The sequence below is a fragment of the Thalassophryne amazonica genome, chromosome 2 (assembly GCF_902500255.1).
Source record: "Thalassophryne amazonica chromosome 2, fThaAma1.1, whole genome shotgun sequence".
NCBI lineage: Eukaryota > Metazoa > Chordata > Actinopteri > Batrachoidiformes > Batrachoididae > Thalassophryne > Thalassophryne amazonica.
The window spans coordinates 30291582-30308098 of NC_047104.1; the positions used below are offsets into that span (position 1 = coordinate 30291582).

At 42.6% G+C, this 16517-nt stretch overlaps 1 protein-coding gene across 1 annotated transcript; it reads left to right on the forward strand.

The window, feature by feature from the left end:
- The first annotated feature begins 248 nt into the window (after positions 1-248).
- On the forward strand, positions 249-11636 carry slc35c1 (solute carrier family 35 member C1). Its single transcript, XM_034184625.1, is given in 5 exon segments — positions 249-264; positions 2798-3306; positions 10624-10679; positions 10681-10722; positions 10724-11636. Coding segments are annotated over 5 exon segments (1104 nt in total). The 5' UTR covers positions 249-253; the 3' UTR covers positions 11210-11636.
- Positions 11637-16517: the final 4881 nt, after the last annotated feature.

Consider the following 16517-nt stretch of genomic DNA (forward strand, 5'->3'; position numbering starts at 1 on the left):
CATTTTTTTTTCATATTTTTTATAAATGTTTGCTGGCCCACACAGTGTGCTGTAAGCCTGATTCATCATTCTGGAGTTTTTTAAAACAAATTAAACAGAAAATCGTCAGCGCGGTGCCTTCGTGGTTAGCACTATTACCTCACAGCAAAAAGGTCACGGCATCGATTCCCACCTGTGGCCTTTCTGTGTGGTGTTTGCATGTTTGTTGTTGGGTTTCCTCCAGCTGCTCCGGCTTCCTCCCACATCCAAAGACATGCAGATCAGGTGAGCTGGAAATTCAAATTGCCTGTAGGTGTGCGTGCGGGTGTGAATGTGTTTGTCTATGTGGCCCTGCGAGAGGCTGGCATCTTGTCCAGGGTGTACCCCACCTCACACCCTATGACAGCTGGGATAGGCTCCAGCTCCCAGTGACCCTTAATTGGAGTAAAGAGTTGAAGATGAGTGAGTGAGTGTAACAGAAAATACTTTCAAAGCTGCCTCGTTATGTAAATTTCATGACTGTGATTCCACCTTTTCTTCCTCTACAATACATTTCTTTTGGTGTCTGTTTGGTTCACATGAACTGTTTTGTGATTTCCCATTTGGTTCAATTAGTCTCATGTGAAAGCTGTCACTCAAACTCAGCTGCACACAAAAGAACCGGTCCAACACCACCAGGATTATCTCAATCCACTGTCACATTTTGTCAAATTTCAGGTGTGCCAACATCCTAAAGGGTGTCTGTGCACTTGTTTCATTCTGTCAGTGTTCACAAATAAACTGCACCAAGGGGAAAATCCAACTGGACTAAAGTTCAAATGGAACAAACAACAGTTTGGGTTCTGCTCCAACAGAACTTGTTCCACACTCAGATCTAAATGATGGCCCTTAGAACCAGATTAGACTTTTCTCATTGCATAATATAAATTTGCTCAAATGATCATTAAGTTAATCTTTTCCTTGATTTTATATATTTTTTTTAATTATTGTATGCAGATGTGAACAGGAGCTCATTTGGGTTAAATACACTTCAGGACAGAAATACAGGAGGCCGGTTGGATAGTCCAGTTCTTCTTCTGCATAAATTAAGAACATGGGTGAGACTCCGTAGCCATTAGACAGCTACGGAGTCTGTTGCTTTCTGTAGCTGGCAATCAGTGTGTGTGTGTGTTGTCATTTCGGCTGGTCCCATCTCGGGGCGGGGTCACCACAGCGGATACAGCCGGATCCGCACTTGTAATTGGCATAAATTTTTCGCCGGATGCCCTCCCTGACACAACTCCAGTTTCACCTGGAGAAACACACACAGCCGCTGGTGTTCCAAAGAGGTCTCCCATCCAAGTACTAATGCTGCACTGCTTAGCTTCTGAGATCTGACAGGATCAGGCTGACACAGAGCAGACTGGCTGTAAAACTGATTAATGTGCACCTTAACAAATTCATAATTATATGGATCATGAAATGAAATGGGGAAAATGCAGTGATATGCTAAACATATGATAAATTTAACAGGGGAAGGAAAATCTGTATCTGCAACAGGTAAAAGGTTGGTTGTCTTCAAGTACCAAGGTTCTTGAAATGGAACAATATCTCCGGTACAGGTGCAATAGAATTTCACCAAGCGCTGTAATTTGATATATGAAAAACCTCAAACAGATTATTATTGTTTTGTCCAATACATTTATTACATTAAGAAAAAAATGGTTTGTCTTCTGTATGAATGATCATGCAGCATGAAAAAATGACAATACGCTAAGATGCACTCCTATCATGTGTGGTGGAGTTACACGTACTGTATTTTCAGGAGTATTAGTCACAGGTTTTTGAGTAGTGCATTTATATTTTGGTTTTGTTGGTACACTTTTATGAATTGTGAGTTGTTGTATTATAAATTTGTGGTTTATATTGTATAGTCTCTCAGATTGGATGGATTTTTATTGTCTCTCACCGGCTACAGGACTAGAACGAGAAGTTTTGCTGACTGACATATTTGCATGTGTGTATTTTATAACTATAGTTATGAATATACTCTGTCCCTTTAAATAAAGAAAATAATCGTATTTTGTGGTCCCACTGAATGATGAAGGTTACATTTGCACTAATCACTGGCAAATATCTCAGGCACCCTTCTATCTTAATATTGCAGGTGTCAGATGAGATTAAACATATTTTGACCAGCTGCTTCGGGTTTTAACACTGTAGTTGTGGGAGGAGCTATTGGTGTTTGTTTTTGGAGGGGGGTTACATATTGTGGCCAGGTTGTCAGTCAGCACTGATAACATTGGTGACATTATGAAAATTTAGTTAAATGTGCTATATGTAATAATATTTTTTTAAGTCGCAAGGTCAAACACAAAAGGTGAAATTTCAACCAAGTTTTAAAGATGCTCAGACTATAAAATTGAAAATGTTGTTCAACTCAAAAATACGAGTGAAAGGGCTGCCTTAAGTTCGTGGGAAAATAGAATTTTTCTTCAAACATGACTTCATGTTATCTTGAATAACAATTTCTTGTTAACAAGGAATTTTCGCTCGTACTTTGTTTTTGTTTTTGTTTTTAGTTGAACATAATGTTTGATTTCTACAGTGCAGAGACCTCATGCGGGTTTTATGGCTCGTGGCTGAATTACAGATTCCACTCACGTACTGTGCTTTTTATTAAATCGAGCCTGTGCTTTTATTCTGAAAAGAATAAACCTCCGGCTCTCGGTGGTGGTGTTTCTTCCGGGTTCCGGTCATGGCGACGCGGTGGGTTTAGTTTGTTTTCGCCGGCGTAAACTCACGCGGCGTGTCGGTGTTTTTGTGTAACTATGAACAGGACGCAGCTGAAGCGTTCCGGGATTCTCAGGATGGCTGTGGCCGGCGACTCGGACGGGGTGGACGCCAAAAGGGAGACGTTCCTCCTGCGGGCGCTGAGGATCGCGGCGGTGGTGGCGCTGTACTGGTTCGTGTCCATCACCATGGTGTTCCTCAACAGCTACCTGCTGGCCAGCCGGGAGCTTAACGCGCCACTCTTCGTCACCTTCTACCAGTGTGTGGTCACCGTGGCGCTCTGCTGGCTCATGCAGCTCCTGGCCCGGGCGTGGCCGGGAATCATCGACTTCCCGGCCGTCAGCCTCGACCTGAAGACCTGCCGGGAGGTGCTGCCGCTGTCGGTCGTCTTCATCGGAATGATCACCTTCAACAATCTGTGCTTGAAGGATCTCGGGGTGGCCTTCTACACGGTGGGCCGGTCCCTCACCACGGTCTTCAACGTGCTTTTCTCTTACGTCATCCTCAAACAGACCACGTCCGTCCGGGCCTTAATGTGCTGCGGCCTCATCGTCGGTGAGTTCCGCCTCTCTCCAAACACAAACTCTATGTTCTCTGTCTGTCTGTCTGTGTGTGAGCTGAGTCTCACCTTCACCAGCTGCTAGATGAGCACTCAAAGCGCACACCTCGGCCAACCACCTGCTAACATTCAGGTTTCAGATGTTCTCACAGGCCAGACTGAAACGTTTTCTGTGTGCAGAGTTCTTACCCGCAAAATCCACATCTGCACTCTACAACTGAAAAGTCTGCATCTGCCCAAAATTGACTGTCGTGGCCACGTCACTGCCAGTTTACTTCCACATCACTTCCACGCCGCGGCTGCTGGCGTATTTTACCATAGAGATATATTTTGTCTGTGGGATGGGTATTTGCTCTTGAATTCCAATTTTAAACAATTATTTGTTTGTATTTTGTTATATTTCTATTGTTGGGACTTTAGTGTGGCCTTCAACTATTCATAGGGTTTGAATAATATTGCCCGGGAGTAGGGCTGAAACGATTACTCGAATGACTCGAATAATTCGCTTACAAAAAAATAATCAAGGCAAATAAGTGACATGCGCATCTCAGGCTGTGCAGTGCATTATGGTCAGGCTAAAGTTTTCAGCTACCAACCCACAAGCTATGGTGGCGGAAAGCGGCGAGGAGTGCTGTGATTTGGATCATTTCAGCTGCTGGAATGTTGACAATTTAAAGCGTTTTTGTAAGCTCCGCGGATTGCCTGTTACAACCAGGACTACGTACGACAGTGGACAGAAACAGAAAGAAGAGCTGGTTGTGCTTGCGTGTGCTGCATCTGTACAGAAAGTACCGTTAGTGCCGATGGAGGAGAAGAGCGCGCTGCTGTCGAAAATGACCCGTGCTTGTTGATAGTTGGAGAAAAACAAATTTCTGACCCCGTGAAAGCAACTGACAGATGCTTAGATGAAGTCCAGAGACTGAAACTGTGGATATTGCAGAATATTTGCTAAGCAGAGATGAGAAATCGCTACTCCGCCAGATTCATAATGACGACAATGACGGTGAGTCTCACATATAACCTCTTTGGTGTCACGTTTGTTTTGATAAGTTGACAGACATACAGTGATATGTGCATGCATGCAGTTTGTTTATAGAACATGTCAATTTTACAATATTATGCGCCACGTCATTCATGGTGCGACATTACAGTCATAAGCCGATGCACGAAAATGGGGGCACAGTTTCAGGATATTGACTAAATAAATGTGTGCAAGAAACTTACAATTTTAGTCCGTCTTTTACGTCCGTCTGGATCTTTCTTTTCTGTGGGGAAATTGTGTAGAATGAACGGAGGTTTACGACCACATTTCTTCTTCTTTCCATCTTTGTGTGGACTCAGCGGAGCTTTGCAATCGTGTGTTTTCAGCCAACTTTCAAGCCTATAAATTCCGTTTAAGCATTTGAAAACAGCACAGTGCACCCCTGTCATTATTGTATGCGTCGCTTAAGGCTTAAAGCCTTTGAAAGAATCCCTGTAAAAGCCTTAACTTTTACAGTCCGCTAATGCTACTGTATACGAAATTCAATGGGAGCAGTGTGAGTGTGGTAGCTGGTATTTTTGCCCCCATTTAACCCACGCATGCGCAGATGCGATGCACACTTCGCTTATTCTGTGCCTCGAAGCTTTGTTTAAACGTTGTAGTACATATGCCAGGCCTGTGTGTGGTGCTGTAATGTCCCCAGAAAAACAACAGAAGAAGACTGCAGCATGTGCTCAGGCCGTGTAACAGCTAATAATTTAGCCCTTAAAGCCACCACTTGCCAATGCGACAGAGTAAAATAAAGCCTTTTAAGAGAAAGAGGGTCCACACTGATCATCTGACATAGACTTACTGCGCATTTAAAGTGAAGCAGTGTGTTTGTCTATTATTAAAAAACACGGTCTGCTCGTGGTGAGTGACTATTGACCCGATGGCTGGGTACCCACAGTCGAAGCGGGCTGCTGTTCAGACTCGCACTAAGTGTTTTGCTTTTTTCTGGGCAACACACAATGCTTCACAAACACAGTAACTTAAAAAAGTAACTGCAAGGCTTGCAAGTTCAACCTCCTGCTGAAATGCATCTGCTGAATCCCAGAGAAAATTGATAAAAAAAAAAATCACGTAGGGATCCAGTCCACCAAACTTAAAAAAAAACAAAAAACTTAAAATGGTTACATTTTACAAGGTGGAGAAAAAACAGAATACCACATCCCATCGCCATTTCAGCAAAATGTCAAGACTTTGGCATTGTGCCATTGCTTAGGGAGAGCTCTGGACTATTGTTGTTGTTTAAAAACGCAAAAGTACTTTTTATCTGATTACTTGATTAATCGCCAGAATAATCGATAGAATACTCAATTACAAAAATAATCGATAGCTGCAGCCCCACCCGGGAGCGATATAAAACCAAATTAGCAGCAGCAGGACTGACATCTCATCCGTACCAACACAAGGCTGAACGATACAAAAATGATCCCACACAATGGCCAAATGTTCAATATCCTGATATTTATTCCTACCTCATAGACACACCAGGTATTTTTGTATTGTATGTCATTTATATCACATATGCATTTAATTTTCTTTCAGGCTTTGTTGGTACAACACATCGCTGAGGCATTAAATAAAACAGTGGTGAAAAAGGAAAAACTCTCATCAACTTCATTGTAAGCTATGGATTATTTACACACCAGTTGGCGTTGCTAAGAGCTCACAGAGTGCCCAGTGTCGCAGACCAAATGGTCCCCCCGAAAACTCAGTCCGCCCTGCCTTCACTGTGCATGCGTCATTTGCCGCGGTTCACCGCTTATCACCTTGTTTCTGCTTCAAATTGCGCTCCAGTCATCATCTATCTCAGTGACAGATATCTGAAGCTTTTGTACAACAATCATTTCCACATAAATTCAGCATTATTTCATCATAAAAGACAGAGGAAGCGATCAGAGCGCTGCAGCTACACGAGCTGCAAGCTGATGCGTTCACTGCACGGCCGCCATTTCAAAGCGTTACCAAGTATTGCCTCGTTTCTGCTTAAAACTGACTTTAGAATGATTTAAAAGGTTTTACCTTGTCATCTGATGGTCGATAATCCCATTAATAATCCATTTTGATCACTTTGGGTGAAGAGACTCAGACAAGCTGCTGTGGTCCAAAATGACACATGCGTCGTGGAGGCAGGGTGGACCAATGTTTAGGGGTGTACCGTTCGGTCTGTGACACCAGATGTGCGACTGAGTCAATAAGAGGAAAAAAAAAAGAGAAAATCTGTACAAACTTGTTTATTTGTTTCTCTTTTCGGCCTCTGGCTGTTAATCCACACTAGGGCTGAAACAATTAGTCGAGTAATTCGAATAATTCGATTACAAAAAATGTTCGAGGTAAATTCTGTGTCTCGAAGCTTCGTTTAATGTTGTAGTACATATGCCAGGCCTGTGTGTGGCACTGTAATGCCCCCAGAAAAACAAACTTTTAAACAGTTTCGTCTGCTGGCCGGTCTACGCGCGGCGGACGGCTGCTGTTTCTCTCTGCCCGGTGTGAACAGCTCAGCACTGCCCTCACACAGCTCCGTCCCGGCCACAGTCTCTGGAAGAAGTCCGCACTTTCTTATGTGTGACTCGCAATGAGTGTTTCGCGTTTTAATTTTTGCTTTTTTTGGGCAACACACAATGCTTCACAAACACGGGAACTCAAATAAAATAATAATAATAATAATAATACATAAACCAGTGACTGCGAGGCTGCATGTTCAACCTCCAGCAGAAAATGAAATGCATTGGCTGAATCACAGAGGGAGTGTTAAAAAGAAATTCATGCAGGGACCGAGTCCACCACCTTAATAAATAAATAAATGAATAAAAATGGTTAAATTTTACAAGTTGGGGAAAACAAAAAACAGAAAGCCACATCCCATCACCATTTCAGCAAAATGTCAAGACTTTGACTGAGCTCCTGACACCAGGAAAGATCCAAAACTTGTAAAGATGTGAAAAAAAAAAAAAATTACCCAGAGAAACACAAAGGGATACACTAAATTTGACAGTCTCCGTGGTGACACAGTGACACTGTGCCATGACTTAGGGAGAGCCCTGGACTGTTAATGTTTTAAAACGGAAAAGTACTTTTTATCCGATTACTCGATTAATCGCCAGAATAATCGATAGAATACTCGATTACTACAATAATCGATAGCTGCAGCCCTAATCCACACACATGTAAGAATTGTCGCCACTCGCTTCTGAGGATCCGCACAAAATATTATGCATGTGGTATTTACTGCAATCCATCTGTGCAGTTGTAACATCAATCAAAACATCGCCCCTGTGCACTTAGCAAACCTTGCACCTTTGGCCCACAGGGCGGGGAGGGTGGTAAATGAGTAATCGCGAAGGCACTCAGAGAGCGTGTACCTCTGCCAAGATCACGTGTTCCAGATCAAAAACAAAATAAAGTCCCACATTCTGTAGGACTTTATCCATCTGCTCATCAAATTTCATCAACATGTTCTCTCAGTTTTTTGGGTTAAATGTAACTATGTGCCAAATGTTCTTCTGGATCTCAGTTCCAGAACAGCTTCCAGATCAGCTCCAAAATGGAATCACTTATTTCTTGGAACATTATTTGTCTGCTTTACAAATTTAATTGAAATTTATGAGTTACTTTTTAGGTTGTCCTGCTAACAGTCAAACAAACAAACACTGGTCAAAACGTTACCTCTTTGGCAGCAATAATGAAGGGATTTATTTATGTCTTTCATTGTCATGACATCACTTCTTCGAGCTTTTCCTCAGCTTTGGGCTCTAAGGATAAAATACAGCTAGCGGTCATGCCAATACAATTTTGCACAGAAGTTGGGGACAGTACCACTGGCTTGGCAAACTGGAGTGGTGCTCCCCATCTTAAAAAAAAAAAAAAAGCAACCGCAGAGTGTATTCCAGTTATAGGGGAATCACACTTCTCTGTCTCATTGGTAAAGCCTGTGTCAGAGTACCAGAGCAGGATTCTCACCAAGATATTTTATCAGAGTAATGGGACAGAAACACCTTAAAAGCCGGGGTTTCAAGAGCTGCTTCGGCGCTGCCCTGGTAAGCGGATTTTGCATTATGGGCTCATAAGGGCCTTCTTTGTCTGTCTAAATATAGGGTAAGTGTACCCATTAAGCCCATGCACCCTTTAAACCCACTTTCAACTTCGATGTCAATTTACAAAAAATGGAAAATATATATTTGTCATCCATTACTTGATCCAATCAAATGGTTTGTTACTTCCATGACATTTTATTGCATACAAATGACATTTTCCATTGTTGAGTTACCACCACCCCAAAGTATAGAGTCTCAGGACACCTAACTAGAAGACAACCAAAAACTTTGGTATTTTGGGACCTGTCAGATTTCATTCATTTTCAGCAAATTTCAGCTACATCTTTGGTAAGTACATTAATATTATGTCAAATAAGAAGTAAATGTACTAATGTTGATTTATCGATAAATAGCATTTTGCTAAATTATACGATTTCCCTTCAAATGGAAAGATGACTTTTATGAGCTAGCAAACATAGCTGATCTCATGCTAACACGCCTAGCCCTGTCAATGCTACCCTGCCACAAGAACTAAGGTTGTCAGCTACAAATATTAAGCATTTTGTTATTCATTTAACATTGATATTTAGATAAATGCATCATAAATTTTTCTGTGGAGCTGAATAATTTAATAAATTAACTTTTTTTTTACAGGTAGGTTTAAATGGAACATCCCATCAAAATGCATGCAAACTACAGCAAGCACATGCTAATATTCAATGACAATTTATTTCTACATTTATTTCTGAATGTGTTCACAGTAGTAAATACTGTAATGTTTGATGCAAACTGTATTTAGGTTCCATGCGTAGTTCTGTGAGCATATCTTACATTTTGAAAGGAAAGCATTGTCTTTTTTAAGCGTTCCTCACAGTGGAACCATTTAAGCCCAGCATGCCCCATTTAAGCCCACCTCATGTATTTCAGTAGAGAATTTCCTCTACGACAAGTTAAAGACATTTTTCTATTCAAAAGTTTAAAGTAACGGTTCACTGTGTGACTTTAAATCACTGATCTACTTTACTAGATAGACAGATAGACAGATGTGGCTGAAATGAAACTAATGAACCAATTCATTGTTCTGTGTTGTGTACTGCACTGTTTGTCATGTATGTCATTTGTTCAGAAGATGATGATGTTCAAAAGGGATTAAAAAAAAAAAAAACATTTTCACTGTCATTTATAAAAGATATTGCATTAATTATATTTTTATGCATTAATTATTGCATTAACCAAGTTTATTTTATCAATAAATGATGTTATGGGCTTATTTGGAACACACATGGGCCTAAATGGTACCATGGTACCAATTAAGTCCAGACTCTTGACTTTTTCCCTAAAATTTCTTAATTATGTCTTTTGAATTGTACCTCAGCTAATTACTAAATATTCAAATGAGAGGTAAATCTTGCCCTTTAACAAATTATGTCACTTACAATGATGTCATATAGGAAAAATAGCCAAACTTAGATTTGGTGGGCTTAATGGGTACACTTACCCTACCAAAGTGGAAAAGTCATATGACCAGGTTCCTCAAGGTGTCCTGTGGTGAGTGCTGTCAGACTATGGGGTACTAGAAACCACTGCAACATGTGATTCAGTCTGTATTTGACCAAAATAGGAGCTGTGTCACCATTCTCTGCATCACATTGGACCTGTTCCCAGTGGGTGTTGGACTTTGCCAGGGCTGCGTCTTATCATCAGTCCTGTTCATGATGTTCATGGATGGGATTTCAGGGTGTCCATATTGGTTACCTCAGAGTGATTTGGTGGTGATGGCTTCATCAGGCAATGACCTCCGATGCGCACTGAGCAGGTTTGAGGCCAAGTGTGAAGTGACGGATGCGAACCAGGACCTCCAAATCTGAGACCATGATCCTCTGACAGAAAGGGTGGATTGTTTCCTCTTACTGTCCCAAGTGGGCGTAAGATGGAGCAGATTGGGGCTGCGTCTGAGGTCCTGCAGATGCTGTTCCAGACCATCAAGGTGAAGAAAGAGTTGAGCCAGAAAGCAAGACTCTTGATTTACACTCTCATTCTCACCTATGTCACGAACCTTGGGTATTGACCAAAAGAGCATGGTCACGGATACAAGTGTCAGAAATGAGGTTCCACCATTAGTTTGAAAGGAGCCCCAGCACATGGCCTTCATCAGCAGAAATCCAGCCGCCTGCCAGTGTCATTTGAAAGCTCTGAGCATTGTTGTGTGACTGCTTTCATATTGAAGTCCTGATCCTTGTCTTTGTTTTCAGGTGGGTTCTGGCTTGGAGTCGACCAGGAAGGCACGTCCGGGTCCCTTTCTTGGTTCTGGTGTCATTTTTGGGGTTTTCGCTAGTGCCTGCGTGTCTCTCCAATGCCATCTACACCAAGAAAGTCTTGCCGGCGGTTGACGGAAACATCTGGAAACTGTCTTTCTACAACAATGTCAATGCCAGCATGCTCTTCATACCGCTCATTATTGTGTTTGGCGAGGTGGGCCATGTTGCCAGATTCAGCCACCTCTTGACATCAGCTTTGGGGATAATGACTGTTGGGGGAGTGTTTGGATTTGCCATCGGCTATGTTACAGGGCTTCAGATTAAATACACCAGCCCACTCTCGCACAATGTCTCGGGAACAGCAAAGGCGTGCACACAGACTGTTATCGCAGTGATTTACAATGCCTCGAGTAAAAGCCTGCTTTGGTGGACCAGTAACATCATGGTTCTCACTGGCTCATCAGCCTATACTTGGGTCAGAGGTCTAGAAATGAAGAAGACTCCCCCCACCTCGCTTGAGGACACTGCCAAGGAAAATCTCCTGCCAGAGGAGAAAAGCACCATGGGGGTTGAAGTGTAGCAACATTGGGACTGAGAATTTAAGGGCCCTGTCACACCTTGATGATTAGCCAGCATATGCTGACAGCCCTATTTCCACCAGGTGGTCCGGGTCGGTACTGCATGGCATGCTGCAGGTTGGAAGAGTTAAGGGCCCTGTCCCACTGGCGTTTAGGAGGATTTGCGTATGGATTGCGCACAAAATTGGCCCATATTCGCCAAACATCCGCAGTATCCGTGTAACATGCCTGTATGAGTCGGCCGTCATCCCAACACGCCCGTGATCATCCGCAGAGGCACACACGTCCGAAGCCAGGATTTTTGAACTTTTCAAAAATCTGAATGCGGATGACATCCGCCTTACCTATTCCATATATACTCAATTCATACACAATACATACTCACTCTATGCGCTGTATATCTGCCAACCGCTGATATCCGCAACTGACGGGGATTTGCGGCTTGGCAGCGGACTGGGACAGTGTGTAAAACAGATATATATCGTGCCTATCATGTCCACATCACAAACTAAAATATGTTGTAGCGAATGCATACAAATTGGCAACGAATAAAGCGTTTTTTATTACATCTGCTTTGCAGCTGATTTGCAGACAATCTGTGAATGCATAACAAACACGTCACGTAAACCCAAAGTATTATATGCGGCAGAAAGCGACATACCTGCCAGTCAGTGCCGGTCTGGCTGTGTAAATCCAAAAAGACGTAATAGCTGCCTGCAATGCAGGACTTTTATTTAACACCAACAAAAGGAAGAGTTGCTGTTTGCTGAAGTCTGTTTTTCTGTGACACTCTCAAAAAAAAAAAAAAAAAAAAAAAAAAAACACGTCTCACACCCCAAGCGGCTTCCCCCCCTCCCGCTCCCCAACTCATGAACAGTTTAACCCGCTCATGACAAAATTAACATTAACTCTGTGATCAACTTGTCCAAGTCCAGCAAATGCTCCAGAGCCTGTATTGTTGGTGTGAATAGTGATGCTGAAAGGAGCGAGTGTGCTTCTTTATGACCGCAATGCAGATGCCGTGCACACTACAACACACGTGCGCGATGCATTCATAATACACCCGTAATACTGCCGTGATAATCTCAATGTGTCGGATCAGTTTCCTCACTACATGCGTTATATAACCGTGATTGTTCATCATATATTCGCTATATATTATTAATATATCTGTAATTCATACTGGGACATTTGTCATTTTTGGCCATTTTTGTTGCGGACGACAACGAACGCCTGCAATTTGTATACTCAATTCATGCGCAGTAATCCTCTCTCCCCAGTGGGACAGGGCCCTAAGTCTGGCTTGGTTTGTGTTCTTCTGCCAGCAGAACCCTTATGTTTGGCAGGTGGAAAACATAACTATTGACAAGCACGTCATTGACGCATGTACGCTCTTGCACGGCTTCACCCCTCCACATGGAGGCAAAACAGTAATTAACATTTTATTTATTATATTTTATTCTTGTCTTGATGGCTCGTGTGCAGAATTATTGACCGATGGCTGTGTTAAACGCTGACTTCAGTGAATGAGGCGCTGTGACGCTTTCAACTTTAATAAGTTAATTGTCTTGTGGTGCAAAGTGCCAGTGTCCCGGCTTGATTGGTCCCCTGGTCGCATCTGATCAGTCCCCCCTGCCTGGTTCAGGCTCAGAGCAGACACTCAAGCGCTTTACACATCAGTGCTTCACATTCACCCCGATGTCAGGGTGCTGCCATGCAAGGCGCCCCACTACACACCGGGAGCAACTAGGGGATTAAGGACCTTGCCCAAGGGCCTTAGTGATTTTCCCAATCAGGCTGGGATTTGAACCGAGGATCCTCTGGTTCTCAAGCCCAAGGCCTTAACCACTAAACCATCACCTCCCCTGAAATAAATACCATGATCCACCAAGACAGTAAAAAAAAAGTTAAATTACACTGTGTGGAGGGTGTGAGGCCACGCAACAGCACATGCACGCTCAGTCGCCATCTATACATGCGTCACCTACCAAACAAAAGGGTACTGCTGGCGGTGGAAACACAAACCAAGCCAGACCTAACCATTGGACCCGCGCCTTACAGTGCCGTACCGACTGGGACCGCTCGGTGGAAACGAGGCTATAAGTCTCATTCATACGACGCATGAATGTGAAATAACCTAGAGTTAAAGTAGACCTGCGTTGAAATAAATGCAGTCAGATCTTTGGACCAAAAAATGACTTACATTTACACATAAGATCCTTCTGAATGTAGTGAAGTAAATCTGCAAGCCCAGATCTTTCATTCAACGGAGAAATCTTCATTTAAAATGACAAATTTACAGCTAAAATTTTGCCCTCCGCAAAACTGTCATCACATCCGGGACGCTGCCGAGATGTCAGGGAGAAGACCCTATCCCAGCATGCATTGCGCGCGCCAACTGTATTTGTGGATTTACGTCAGTTTACATCTGCACCTTTTCTTGTCTTATACGGAAGGATCTACTTTGTTTAAAACTTCATATGTGGTGAGTGCACATTGTGCTTGAATGTGCTTGAAAATTATTTGGGGGACTTTTTCATACGCCTGTTTGATTGATGTGGTGTCGCCTCTGGTGTTACCGTCGCGGGGTACGGAGGCGGGACCCGCAAAGAATCCAAGTCATTAAAAAGATATAAACCTCTCTCAGTGGCCACGGAGCTCTGCCGCTCCGATTACCGAAACATGCGGCGCTGCGGGAAGTCTGTCCTTGCAGCAACAGGGTTACCGGCCGCTCGCATCAAACAGCGAGTGTAGTCTCTGGACTTTTGCCAAGTTGGCTGCACCTCCATTCAGTAGACAGAGAGGTGTGCCAGCTGCACAACAGACACGGGCGATGTGAGTGGCCCGCTTCAGCGGTTACCGAGCACGACTCGGTAAGCGCAGCGGAGGCAGAAAGCGAGGCGTCGGTGAAGAAACGTCGCCCGCTGTCGATGTCGCTCGCCGCTGATCTGAGCATGCAGAGCTTGTATCTCCACATTCATTGCAGCTTACTTTGGATGCTGAAACCAGGGTGTGTAATAACGGTAACATTACTAACAGATAAAATCAATTTCAATGCGGGATCAGACTGACGGCACGAGCGCTCGGTCTTCTGCCGGACGTCACTGCAATGACCCGGATGTACAAACGGTTTTCACAGAGGGCCAAATTTTAGCTGCAAATTTGTCCATTTTTAAACAAAGATTTCTCCGCTGAATTACAAATTTGGGCTTGCAGATTACTTTACTGCATTCATAAGGTCTTATAAATACATATCAGCTATTTCTTTCTGAGATCTGACCACATTTATTTCAATGCAGGTCCTACTTTAAGGTCTAATTTCGGATAAATATCACAAAAAGGTGGTTTGATTACTGTGATTACGGCTCTGTAGTGCTGTGGGGTTTTTTTGTTGTTTGTCATAGTATTTAAGGTATTTAAAATATATATTTAACTTTTCCTTCCTTGAAAATCTACATAAAATCAAGTGCAGCCTTTTTATTGTGATTGGTTAAAATTACCGCTTTTCCCGGATTAAAGTCACATGTGTGTTGTGGTGTTTTTTTTTTTTTACTTATTTGAGAGGTCCTGCAACGTACACTCCAGTGCGACTTGTTTACCAAAAAAAAAGAAAAAAAAAATCACACATTTGATAATAATAAAAATTACAATGACTATTTCTTACATCGGCCTTCCTATGAAATCAAGCACTAAACAAATTAAACTACTAATATAACAGTATCTACCAATAATAAAACTACATTACAACAATGCACAAAATGCAAAATTAAAAAGCTGGCAATACAGAAACAAAGGTGTGACTTATAAAATACGGTACTAAATATTGACTTGTTTTACTGGTCAGGATTACCATTTGGGATGTGGGGGTGGGGGCTTTGCTTTATAGTGGGATTGTACGATGTTAATTTTGACAGGGAGTTGTCAAATACAAAACAAAAACTTTTATACTTGGTTATGAATGGGTTTGTTTGTTTTTGTAATTAAAGGTGCTGGTTTCACATTTAAAGTACAGGATGTGTGTGACAGTGTGTTTTGGGATTAACTGAATCAGGATTTAGGATGAACTTTGCAGATTTATGGCAGGTTCAGGTTACCATGCTCACATGACGATAACATCAGGGGCCTCACGTACAAAGGCTGTGTACACACAAAAACATGGCATACGTACCGTACTCCACGCTAACGTTAAGCTGTACCAAAGTGAATGACCGTGGAAATGGTGACCCTTGCAAATGGTGCAATCTGACGTGATGTGTATTCAGAGAACGCTAAGGATTTACTGACAAATGATGACTGGCTCATAAGCCAATTTGATTACCAAGGCCACTGTTATTTGAGTTGCACTGCAGAACTGCGGCCAGTCCAGAGCGCAATACATTGAGGAGCCAGTGGTTGTCTGTGCCCGTGTAGGTGCTGACCACGCTGGGCTTGCTGGCAACAGGGGCATTCTAGTGGGAGCTGGCTGATTGGTGAGTGTGCCTACTAACCTTGCCAGCTGTGTGGGACAAAATCATCCAGATGTCATCCAGGTACATCACATTCCCAACATTAGAAGTGCAATTTGCAGCGAGAGCCAGTTTCCTTAATGTACAACCCTGGCAAAAATTATGGAATCACCGGCCTCACCCTGTAAATTTTCATCCCAAAACCTACACCTGCATCAAATCACATCTGCTCGTTGATATTGACCCTATCCCATGACATTGACCCTATGTGTCTTTTTGCAAGGAATGTTTCACAGTTTTTGCTCTATGGCCAAGATGCATTATCATCTTGAAAAATGATTCATCATCCCCAAACATCCTTTCATTGTCCAAAAATATCAACGTAACTTGTGCATTTATGATGATGTAATGACAGCCATCTTCCCCAGTGCCTTACCTGACATGCAGCCCATATCATCAATGACTGTGGAAATTTTACATGTTTCTCTTCAGGCAGTCATCTTTATAAATCCCATTGGAACGGCACCAAACAAAAGTTCCAGCATCATCACCTTGCCCAATGCAGATTCGAGATTCATCACTGAATATGACTTTCATCCAGTCATCCACAGTCCACGATTGCTTTTTCCTTAGCCCATTGTAACCTTGTTTTTTCTGTTTAGGTGTTAATGATGGCTTTCGTTTAGCTTTTCTGTATGTAAATCCCATTTCCTTTAGGCGGTTTCTTACAGTTCGGTGACAGACGTTGACTCCAGTTTCCTCCCATTCGTTCCTCATTTGTTTTGTTGTGCATTTTTCGATTTTTGAGACATATTGCTTTAAGTTTTCTGTCTTTGACGCCTTTGATGTCCTTCCTTGGTCTACC